This window comes from Myripristis murdjan, chromosome 23 (genome assembly GCF_902150065.1).
Source record: "Myripristis murdjan chromosome 23, fMyrMur1.1, whole genome shotgun sequence".
Taxonomy (NCBI): Eukaryota; Metazoa; Chordata; class Actinopteri; order Holocentriformes; family Holocentridae; genus Myripristis; species Myripristis murdjan.
In genome coordinates this window covers 19995659-20007936 of record NC_044002.1, presented here as the reverse complement: position 1 = coordinate 20007936, position 12278 = coordinate 19995659, and the positions used below count along the sequence as shown (strand labels likewise).

At 43.0% G+C, this 12278-nt stretch overlaps 1 protein-coding gene across 1 annotated transcript in view; it reads left to right on the top strand.

Moving 5' to 3' along the window:
* Nucleotides 1–11762, top strand: part of ttll12 (tubulin tyrosine ligase-like family, member 12) — a 49605-nt gene extending 37843 nt beyond the window's left edge. The window contains exons 14-15 of the mRNA XM_030046129.1: nucleotides 1166–1325; nucleotides 11152–11762. Coding sequence (XP_029901989.1) covers nucleotides 1166–1317 — 152 coding nt within the window. The 3' untranslated portion in view covers nucleotides 1318–1325; nucleotides 11152–11762. The remainder of the gene's footprint in view (nucleotides 1–1165; nucleotides 1326–11151) is intronic.
* Nucleotides 11763–12278: the final 516 nt, after the last annotated feature.

The following is a 12278-nucleotide window of genomic DNA, read 5'->3' as shown; positions in this document are numbered from 1 at the left end:
CGGAGGAGACACTGAAACCTGAAACAGAATCAATATCAAGCCTAGATAAAAGCTCTCCCATTGAGTACTCCAACCTCACTGGCATAAGCAACAATAAGCAAACAATTACAGGAATTAAGCCACTAGTAAAGATTTGTTGTTACATTTTCACATATAATGAGCTTTGTGATTCCTTTTTGTTAATATGATATTGCTAGAAATGCAGTGAAGAAACTGATTGATAGCAATGTTTTGACATCCAAATGCAGAAGAGGGAAGAGGGAAGTGTGGTTGACCTGAGTTTGACTGCGGCACTGTGGTGACTGTACTGTTTTCTTATCTTTTTTTTTAAGCCTTGCATATGTCCTGCACTGTGACTGTGATTATTGATACTTTGGTGCTGCAGCCAACACATGGCTGTGGCAGATAGATAAAGACACTCGTGTGCTCCAAGTTAAGCAAAAGCAGTTTTTGGATCAAGGTTAAACTGGTTCGTTTCGTAATATTTATTTTTTGACATGATGGCATTTGCATTGATTTAAATAATAAAAACTTTTTTAAATATTTTGACTAATTCCCCATATCATCACATCCACCTGTTTATCAGGAAGTGCCCTTTTTGTTGAAACTGATTTCCAGCTGGTGTTTTATTGATCACAGCACACCAATCACTGTCTTAGTCTGTATTAAAATAAATTTAAAAGTTAAAATTAAAATGAAACATGTTGTTGCAACCTCTGCTTCGACACAATGCTTCAATAATTTTTTAAGTGAAACAACAGTGAAAAGTGCTTTATTGATCAGAACAGATCAATCAGTGTATACCGTCCATATCATTGAAATATTAATGTCGCAAGTGTTCATATATAGAAAACGATGTGTGTGTGTGTGTGTGTGTGTGTGTGTGTGTGTGTGTGTGTGTGTGTGTGTGTGTGTGGTGTGTGTGTGTGTGTGTGTGTGTGTGTGTGTGTGTGTGTGATTGAACCAGAAACACACACAGCGCTGGGAGCAGGATGCCACTGAATTAACATTTGCTTGTCACTTTAATGTCACGCAGACATGTGCTCTCACAGAAATCACCCATCCATTGTGTTTGAAGTGTTTTTCCACAGTGTTTTGCTGTATAATTAGTGTGATTATGCTAAAGACATTTTATTAACTGCTGTCCTTTCTGATCCTGGGTCAGGTGAGCGCATCATGAAGCCTCAGATTCTGGAGGTGAACTTCGGTCCGGACTGCGCCCGAGCCTGCCTCTACCACCCATCCTTCTTCAACCACATGTTTCAGACGCTGTTCCTGGATCAGGCCGAGTCCTGCCCGGTCACACAGATTCTATGATAAATGAGGCAGGATTTTTTTTTGTTTTTGTTTGTTTTGTTTTTTTTTCCAACTTTATTTTTTTGACAACACTGTCAAACAGTAATATTTTCCATTCTTCTCCCCCACTGTGTATTGCTCTCTCTAACCCTTATTTCACAATTGATCTTTCATGTTTACATCTTTCCAACTTTTTTAAATTGGCAAACTATCTGTTTTCTTTTTCTCTCTTGTTCACTGAATTCCCCAAACAGATCCAGTCACTTTTTCCATTAGAGGACAAATGTGGACATTTTAAATCTGAATGAAACCAGATAATTAATAAGTACTGCACAAAGTAATGCGGTGTAGCATTAATAAAGGGTAATTTGGGTAAATTGTAATTGTATGATGACTGATTACTCTCAGGGCGGAGTTTTGTCACAAGCCATTGGACAACTCACATTTCAATTTTCATAAAAGCACATCGTGTTGTAGCTACAGTTCACAGTATTCTCCTTTCTCCTTAGCCTCTTATTTTACTCCTTATTCCTGCATTCTAATTAATTAATTCATTATGATAATTGAACAGTAACAACAGTTTTTTTTTTTTGTTTGTTTTTTTGCACTGTCCTTGGCAATCATTGTTGGTTATGTCATGGAGAAAATGCTTCAGATGGGCCAGTCGATCTTCACAACATTTATTTACCATCAGCAGTAACTTAAACAATGCAATCAAATTTGTGGACAGACAGAGTCAGGTGCAAGGTTTAGATTTGCTGTTTATTGTGAAAGTAGCAAAATGCAGTAAACCGAGGCTGGTTTCATGAACACAGACACTGAAGCATCGCCTTATATCAGCTCCCTCTCCCCTGCAGACTGTTGCTCTACACCTCCCTCTTATTCTCAGGGAAAATCTCTGGGAATTTCCCACCATTAGATCATCCCAGGCCCTGTTTCCACCTGCTATTAAAATGTGCCTTTTGCAATCCGCTCACCAAAGTAAAAATAAAACGGCATTTAACAGGCACCAGGTATTTAACAAAAGGAGACATCCTTGCTCATTTTAATGTGCTGTGAATTACTTAGAACAGGTTTCACATCTGTAAATTAAAGGCTCAACCCAATCACATCGGTTCAGGCTCGGATTATTTAAATATCCCAGCCGGTCTGAGATGTGTGGGTCCTCTGCTGAGGCTGATAAATCAACCTGAACCTGACATTGAACTTGAATGTTTGAATGTGCAGGTGGGTGGGGACTCAAATCATGAGTGATCTCTCAAATCCCGTTTTTAGGTTCACTGAGCACCTCCTGGCTGCCTTGTACTTCTGAACCTCCAGGTAGTATTTTTATTCACCAAACAGCTGCTTTATAGCCGGCCGGCACTTCAGTTTGCATTCAGTCCATCAGCTGACACTTCAGTTGCTCTGGGCAGAGTCACAAAGATTTTTTTCTCCGTTGGAAAAGTGCCGGTGGCGGGTGTGTTGGGCTGAATGCTGTAACTTAGTCCTGCACTAAGAACCTTTTGTCAGCTCATTACAAACATGTCGACTGTGGTTGGCTTTCCAGCTCGCCCAGAGTGGACCACCTGATCACAATGACTGTCTGGAGCTCGCCGTAAATCCCACACAATCATCACATGACAATAACCACAGCTGCTGCCGGCCACTCACACTTCATTTCATCAAGATGTGTAACGTGATGAGTACTCGTGCAACCAGAACATTGCTGACTTTAAAAATTTCACAACTGTCCACGGCTATTTTTGTGACACCACTGAAGGACAGTTCATTCTTTTCAGCTTGACATGTCCGGACATGTCTTGAGACACAGACTATAGCACATATTTGGTTAAATTCCTAATCATTCCTGTATTACTGATCATCATCATGACACCCTGTTACAAGGCTGGCAACATATTGCATTGCACTGTCATGTTTGCAGAGAAGTAAATACACCCAGCAGTGCCTCATGAGCCCCTAATACTTAAATATTAAGACCTGAATACTCAGAGGCTTAAGTTTACTATAGTGCTAAAACTGTAAAGTAATCTAAAATGAGACTGGACATTGGTGTGAAAGTGCAGTTGTGCCGGTGTGATTGAGGTCAAGGCTGTCTAGGTCGGTAGATTGTGTGTTTCTAGTGATGACACACTTGAAAATGGGGAGCTGGGAGTGTAGTGTGTGTGTCTGTCAGCGGTAGGAACAGTACCGAGTGAGGAGGCAGAGTGGGGGCATCTGAGGGGCCATTGCTACTCCTACGCCGCCTGCTGTGTGATCGCGTTGAAACATACCAAGGAGCTCATGTTGTAACAAACCTTTTCGAGTTGGGGAGGGCTGCTCCCCCTCCCTTTGCTCATTCCAACTTTGTGCCAGTGCTCTGTCTCTTCTTTTTTTTTTCTACTCGAGCACATTAAAGCGGCGCCTAGGGTGGAGGGGTTGATTACTCTTTGCTAACTCGAACGATTCAATTTGTTTGCTGTCATCATAAGAAGCACCAAAAGTTTAAATAAAAGTGAAGGAAAATCTTTAGGGCCAAAAAAGAGAATTGGAGTTGAAAATCTTAAACTTATTTAATGATGAGGGCCGGCGATACATGAATTGAATAAAAGAAGGCCTAGCTGAGGTAAAACAAAAATGACCAAAACAGATAAGAAAGAGGGGAGGGAACACTCGACAGGCGTGGCAGGACTGGGTCCATCTCTGGTAGGAACGGTTAATATTAATGGAGACTTTCAATTGAATGATAAAGAAACACTGTCCTAACCATCTCTGCCCATGGCTCCTTCATCCGCACCTCGTGCTGCCTACCCTGCGGCCACCAGTCTTTCTGAACCGGGTGAAAAGTTGAAGCCAAGTCAAACCATCCCAAGAGAAGGTAAAGCAACTCAAGATCTGATGCCAAAATTTTGCAGCACGGGGAGGAGGGGGAAGGAACCAAAAGCACCACAGATGTTAGACTGCTGTGCGGAGTGAAATGAGACGATGAGGGGAAGGACAGGTGGAGAGTCGACGGTGATTCAGGAGTTAGAGGAGGAAATAGATAAGTGCCATGAGAGTATCTGTGATTAGGGGGGAGAGGGCAGAAAAGGTGAAGGCTGCAGAAGCGTCGCCAACTGGGCCTGATGTGACAACAGTTGTCCAAATCAGGCCAGAATGACTGCAGAAAATGTCTTAAAGTTGGTACCAAAAACACCAGAAAAATAGGTCTTGGAGGCTTCAAAATGATGACGAGGCAGAGTCCAGAACAGGCAGGTTTATTTTCATTCAAGATCTCCAATGGAAACAAACAGTGAGTCAATCCCCAGGAAAGACTGAGCTTTACCTGGCCTGGACACCTGTTTTAATGCTGTCCTTAGGGTCCTCCCAGCTCCTGGGGGCCCACCCTCACTATTTCCTTATTCGGTCATCTTTTGGCATCAAAAACAAAGGTGTCAGCATTTTGTTCATCTTATGAGATCATATCTTGGCACCAAAAATACTGGTGTCAGCATTTTGTTCATCTTATGAGATCATATCTTGGAGTCAGGCCAAGATTACCTCAGTCTTAGAAACCTTGGAATCATGCCAAAGCCTAGCAGGCACTTTTCTGGGGCAAGAAAGGGCTTGATCAGACACACTTAAAAACAGGTCAGACTCTAGCTGGATTTTTAAAAAGTATTTTTAAAGCACACACAAACCTAAATCTATCACTTTTCTTTGCAAGTGCTGATTGGTTTCTACTCATTGTGAGGTATATTAACTTTTATTAGCTTATACAGTGTTGGTATTTTGGTTCAGAATTACTTCCACAGGCCTCCCAAACCAAGCGGGGGTAATGAGGCATATGATCTCAGATATGCACCTAACATACATCCACCAGATAGATATACTCATCCAGGGCAGTTTCCTATTCTAATACAGGGAGCCCAGGGTCATCACATGCCGTGGCAGACACTCGACCTTGCAGGGCTAATCGCCCCGTTACTTGAGGGAGCCAGTAAGGGGTTTTGCATTTGAGGAAGAGACAATGGGCAAACTGCTGGCCCTGGGGAACATTAAGGCAGTGGGGGCGCAGAGTTTTGGAGCACCAACCATGGAAAACACTCTGAGGTACAGTGGAAATGGTTGGATGGTGAGTCCCATGGCAGATGGAACTGAATTCAATGCATATCGGTCAGTGTTGTGGAAAGCCCTGTGTCCTGAATATCCTACCGAAATCGATTTCAAAGCACTGAAGGGTGAACCCCTATTATACCCCTTTTCCACCAAAGCGGTTCCAGGGCTGGTTCGGAGTCGGTGCCTGACTTAGCACCGGTTCTTTGGTTTTCCACCGCCCAAGCACGGGCCAAACTGCTTCCAAACTGGTTCCAAGCAAGCACCAACTCCAAGCAGGGGCTAAACAGGAGCCAGAGAAAGAACCGATGACGCGACCCACCACGTCATTGGTGGGGCGGGGTTACAAAACAAAACAGGAACTGCGAACGCTATAAACGTTAAGCAATAAGCCCCGAGAAGCCGTTGGTTACACTGATTTTACAACGGCGTGGAACACAGCTCAGCCAATCACATTTAAGGATGGGAAGCACCCATTTTATAACTAAACATAGTTGTCTTTCGTTCCGACCACGAATACGACGGGTAGCCGTTGTTTTCCGTTTCCTGCTGATGTATTGACGTGGCTCTGACTTGGATCCGCTTGGCTCTTGGCCGGTGGAAAAGCAAACCAGTTCTTTGTTGGAACCAGTTAAGCACCGGCTCTAGCACCAGAACCGAACTAGCACCAGGTTCTTTTTGGTGGAAAAGGGGCATTAGAGACTGAATGTCCAGCTGTCTGTATCAATAGACAACTGGACTGAAAAGATGGAAGCAAGAGACTGATGAGGAGATTGAAGAGAGCCAACAACTCTGTTCAGGAACTCAGTTGCTGAATCACTCCCAACTCCCACCAAAGAGGTTCCAGGGCTGGTTTGGAGCCGGTGCCTGACTTAACACTGGTTCTTTGTTTTTCCACCACCCAAGCACCGGCCAAACCGGTTCCCAATCGGTTCCAGGCAAGCATCAACTTTGAGCAGGGGCGAAACAGGGGCCAGAGAAAGAACCGATGACGCGACTGTTGGACTTCACACTCAGTCTACCAGCGTCTGTGTTCTTCTCCAGGATTGGTCCGCTGATCTGACTCCATTCTCTGCCTCAGTGTTCTTGAACTCCAGTCGATCCCCACCTGCAGCTGTTAAACTTCAGTTGTCATCTACCTGCGATAGCTCCCATTTCTGAAACGACCGAGCACAACACAGCACATCCTGTCTCTATGCCCCTCAGGGGTCTCTTTACCATGTATGGGTCCTCTTCTAAGAACATCACTACAAGGTCTTCCCCTAAGAACATCGCTTTCCTGTTCTTGTCAGCTATTTCTCTAATATGGTTATTTTTGCACATCTCTGTTGCAATATCCTGTTATGCACAGTGCTCTCACAGCAAACTTTATTACTTAAGTATAGCCTTCCTATGGATTAATAAATGCAATACTTCTGATTAATGTGTTCTGCTCATTATTGCTAAGCATCAAACCATTGCATATATCTACACGACCCACCACGTCATTGGTGGGTGGGGTTACAGACCCAAACGGGAACAGTGAGCGCTATAAACGTATAGCTAAACGTAGTCGTCGTTCGTTCCGACCACGAATACGACGGGTAGTAGGCAATAATTGTGTTTTTCGCCTCTAGATCACAATGTAGGCTTGTAAAGACACAAGCACTATTTCCATCGCTATGACGGGTCGTCCATTTGTCGCCCATGTCGGTTGTTGTGATTCCGAGCGAGTGTCTCGCACACCCACACCCACGTGATCACGTTTTTACGCTGATGTAATGACGTGGGTCTGACTTGGCTCCGCTTGGCTCCTGGCCGATGGAAAAGCAAACCAGTTCTTTGTTGGAACCAGTTAAGCACTGGCTCTAGCACCAGGTTCTTTTTGGTGGAAAAGGGGCTACAGAGAGTTCAGTGATTTTGTGGTGCATTTTGTAGACAAGTACTGGCAGGGGAAACGTGAAGTGAGTGAGCAGGACAAGAACCTTCAGTGGAAGCTCGCTCAACTACAACTTGATGCCTTGCAGGGTGCGGGTAGGGCCAAAGTCCAGGTTTCAGTGGTGAGCAATGCTCCGGAGAAGGCTGCTCCCATCTCTGAACCATCTCTGGTGGGCAATGTTTTCCCTTCCCTTTCACAAGCCTATGGTGCAGCAAGATGACCATAAGGGGTGTATACTGACAGCTCTGGCCTGGCTGGATCTGTAAATGTACACCAAATCAGAATGTGCAAAAGCCTATTGACTGAAATATGAACCGCTGTCCTAAATGTTCAAAAAAGGGGAAACATTTATCAGAGCGCAAATTCCAAAGGCCACAGATCAGTTTTCTTTCTCATTGTACCATGCTCAAACCCCTCTGCCTAACCCCTACGCCTACTCCTTTGCCAGGGGAGAAATCAGAGTCAGACGTCGGTTACAGCCTGACAGGACTTTTAATAGAAACACACAGCACACATGGAGACTGCAGCAAAAGTCCTGGTTATTATTACATCGTGTCAAGCCCACTGGTTCAGGCCTTGCACACTACCTTTCTAACACAATGACATTACTGAAAAATGCATAGCCCAAGCCTGGCTCTTTGGCAAGACGTTTGTTTTGAACACTTTTGAACAGATGCTATTGTTTTAATTTTAAGATTTTTTCTGTGCTTTTTTTTCCTGCTTCATTTCATAGTGACAGCAGAGATAGACAGGAAAGGCAGGGGAAGGGGGGAGAGAGAGGAGGGGGACGACATGCAGCAGACACCATCAGGCATCCTGTTGCAAGGCTAGCAACTTACGGTCGCCTGTTGCACTGTCATGTTTGCAGAGAAGTAAATGCACCGAACAGTGCCTCATATCGTGACTTGGGTTAGGAATGTCCAAAAGTGCGCGTGCTTAGGAGTGTGCACACAAAGTAGCTCCAATTATAAAGAAAAACCAAAGGACAAGAAGCAGACAAAAGACCAGTCATGTAAGAAGTCGCCAAGGACACACAGATGGCCTCTCTGCCTGGACTGATAAAAACTACAACTGGAATTTTGCAATGAGGCCAAATGTGATGTGGTTACTTCTGAATGGGAACACAGCTTTGGTGGAGCTCAGGTCAGCAGGCAGCTTATTCCAGATGCTGATTTTTACAGCTGCGATCATTTTAAACTACCTGAATCAACACTGTTTTACACACCACTTCCCACATCATCTTTGTATTACAAAATATAAAAATCATAATACTGTCATCAAACAGTATTTTCATGCAACATAGTTTCTAATATAAAGTTAAAACCTCATTATTAATATCACATAACCTTTGTATTCATTTCTGTGATGCTCTAGTTTCTAGTTTCTTATATGCTGCTTTCAATATACTAGTTCAGCCACAGTTCATTGCTCAGACTTTTTGCTGGGACCATGTATTCCTTGTTGTTAAGGTTCTTACACACCGGCATGCGTAGCGAAATAGCGGAACAAAAGTGCGAAAAAACTCACTGGCGACAATTTTGCCTTTAAATATTCACACCAATCAGCGATGCGAATATGCGTATTGCAAAATATGAATCCCACAGCGCACAGGAGAGCGTTCTGACAGGAATAAAACATGGAGTCAACTTCGTCCTCCGATGAGGACCTTGTCATTATTGAATTGTTTACCTGTCCAAAGAGGAGATTTTGGGTACACCTGCTTTTACAGAGCAGGGATAGAGAAGGGGAATTCCACCTGCTGATACAGGAATTAAAATTGTATCATGACCGTTTCCGAACTTATTTTCGGATGTCCGTGGGACAATTCGAGACTCTCCTGGGTCTGCTGGCACCACATCTAGAGAGACAGAGAACCAACTATCGGGATCCCATTGACCCAGAGCAGCAAATGGCTGTTTGTTTGAGGTAGGCTATCATAATATTTTAGTGGGCAACTACTGAGGAGAAACGCTGCCTCTCGTGCAGGCACTGACGTAATGTTGTTGTGAATGGAGACTGGTGATTGGCTGCTGCAGTTTGTTCGCCTAGAAAAATCGAGCTTTTTGCGATCTCTCGCATTTCGACTTTTCGTATTTCACGTTCTATGTGCAAGTACTGTTTGCATGTTATGAGTTTGAAAAAAAATATATGAAATATTCGCACGGAAATAACGCCGTTGGTGTGTAAGGACCTTTAGTCTTCTCTTACTGTTTGTTATATGTTTTCCTCCCGCTGCTGTGGAGGACTTGGAGAGCAACAAACAAAAATTCTCTTATTGGGTAGGATGCGGTTAGGAAAAGTTGCTCACAACATGCGCATGAAATGTGACAGCTGGAGTCTCCCAAAAGGATGCTCTTGAGTCAGCCACAGTATTGAGCGGATGGGTTTATTTCTGTCAATATGCACCAACAGCAACAATTTTTGATCAAGTCCCAGGGCTTCACTAACTTGATTGAATTGTAAACCCACTTTTATAGTGTGTGGAAGGCCCTCCCAGCTTGTCTCATGGGGCTGGGGGACGGACTTCCAGCTTTCCCTTATTTGGACCCTTTTTGGAAAGTAAACAATGGTGTCAGCAGATCCTGTCCCCACCTCTTCTTGGCAAACACCGTGTCTTCCCTGGGAGAGTCTGGGCATGTCTAGACACAGACCCACTTTCTGTTAGTGCTGGTGTTTACGTGATGACGCTGAAGGCAACACATAGGCTATTTCAGGAGGTAAATGTTAGGGATGGGCGATACCACACTTTTAGGATTCGATATGATACCGATACTTTTTCTTGCATTTTCATCGATACCGATACCGATACTGATAATTTCTTACTGGCAATTTTTTTTCATTCAAAATATTATTACATTTAAGACAAATTACATGACAAATACAGACCATTTATACCATATTTATCATGGTCAATACATAATAAAACTAAAATTAAAATAAATAACATAAATATGAATGAAATAAGTTAAATATGAACAAAAATTTGCACATTTTCACTTTTCTTGTCAAAAAAAGAAAAAAAGACCGATCTGCCATTATTTTCTGTGTGTTCCTCCGGCTCCCGCATTCGAGCCACTCTTGCTGGCTGTGCTGTCGGGCCGACACGTGACACGGGCCAGCTCAATACGTCGCCAGGCTCGGGTGTCTCGGCACATAGTAAGTGAAGTAAGCTATCTAAAACAGCTGAAAGTTACGCATGCACCCACAATTCTTATTTGTTAGTATCGATATTTGTTTAAGGAAATTGATGCCAAATGAGTATCGATACCACAGGATCGATACTAGTAAATGTGATCTAGCGATGGAGGACAGGCAAAATCGGGCTTGGGTTGGGTTAGAACGCAAAGAAAAGAATGCCTGGTGGGTTCGGGTGCGGCACGTTGCTATGCTCTCAGGTTCAGGTTGGGTTTGGATAAAAATATGCGGCCCGATACACACTCTAGTGTAGTGAGACATGAGTCATCTATTTTGCATATAGCTGCAGGCAAACCTGTCACCAGCTTGTGCATGGATAACACATGGTTACCACATGGTTACCACATGGTTGACGTGCCTAACAACAGTTACTGATTGTTTACAGCTCTCATGCACATCTTTTTTTTTTTTTTATCCAAGGAAGTATGGTTTCACTTGGATGTTTCATGTTTGCTTTTATGGTTTTGTTTTCTAATTTTTTTTCCCCTTAATCATCACCTCCCTGTGTTTCCTCTGCTGTGGGTTTGGGACGGGATGGGTGCATCCTTTTTGTAATATCTATTTATTTAAAAAAAAAAAAAAAAAAAAAAAAAAAAAGGATGAAAACATTAACTTTTACAATAATTGACCTGGCTCTCACCACTGTGTCCATGTGTCCTCCATTGCAGCCTCTGAGAAATGAATCACCCATCCTGGGACTGTTCAACCAACCACAAGCTGGACTTCTTCTGACCAACACACACACCCTCCATCCCAACCCCACCAACACTTTTTATCCTTTTAATGAGCAAAGTTTTGCAGCCTCCCCCACTTCAGACTTCTTCTTTATCCCTCAGCTGACACATGAATTTGCTGAGTCACTGAATAGACCCTCTGTAAAGCATTTTTATTTTCTAAATTAAATATTTACCCATTTACACTGATTTGACATTGACTGCACTTCATAGTCACTTTGTTACCTTTGCTTGCTTGCACTGTGTTACCATTTGTCTTTGGGCCCAGTTGCATAGAAAGTGTGGTATTATTATTATTACGCACACACACTGAAAGAGAGAGAGGGCTGATGATATGCTCCTCCAAAAATTCAAAGAATCTACTTGTGCTGATGGGAGGATCAGGTCAGGGTCACAGATGACTCTTCTCAGGTTAGTTTTACAAAGTGACAACTCCATTAAATACATCTTTGTCTGTTGGATTTGCTATTCTTTGCTGTTGTTGATGATGCAGGACTGAGCATAGATCTCTAAGCCTTTCATATACAAAAAAAAACAAAAAAAAACAGGAGGCTTTATTACCCGCTGTAGGTGAAGAAGAAATATTACCACCATTAGCAGACTCTGGCTGAGTGCATCTGCAAAGGAAATAGATTTCCTCTGAATGTAAGGTGAAGGGTAAGAAAAAAAGAATGATTAGGCGGTGCAGCCTAAACTACACGAGATGATGAAGATATAGTGTGGTGGAAACCTTGTCACTAAAACTGAAGAAAACATGTAACCTTTAGGCTGCATACTCTCTGAACTGTTTAACCTTGGGTAATGAGTAAATTATCCAAAAAACAAAAGCATTAACTTCTCATGTCAACATGACATGACAAAATAATTCAGTGAGTGTCCAGTGTCTTGTTAGTCATTTGGCAAACGGGTGAAGGTGAATCTGCTTCAAATTTCGAGTTCTTGCTCTGCAGGCATTCTATAACAAAAGGCAAAACATAACAAAAGCACATAATGTCTGCATCAGTTTATTCTGGTAGAGGGCCAAGTCACTAAAGTTCAAGGCTGGTAGACTTTTAATCATC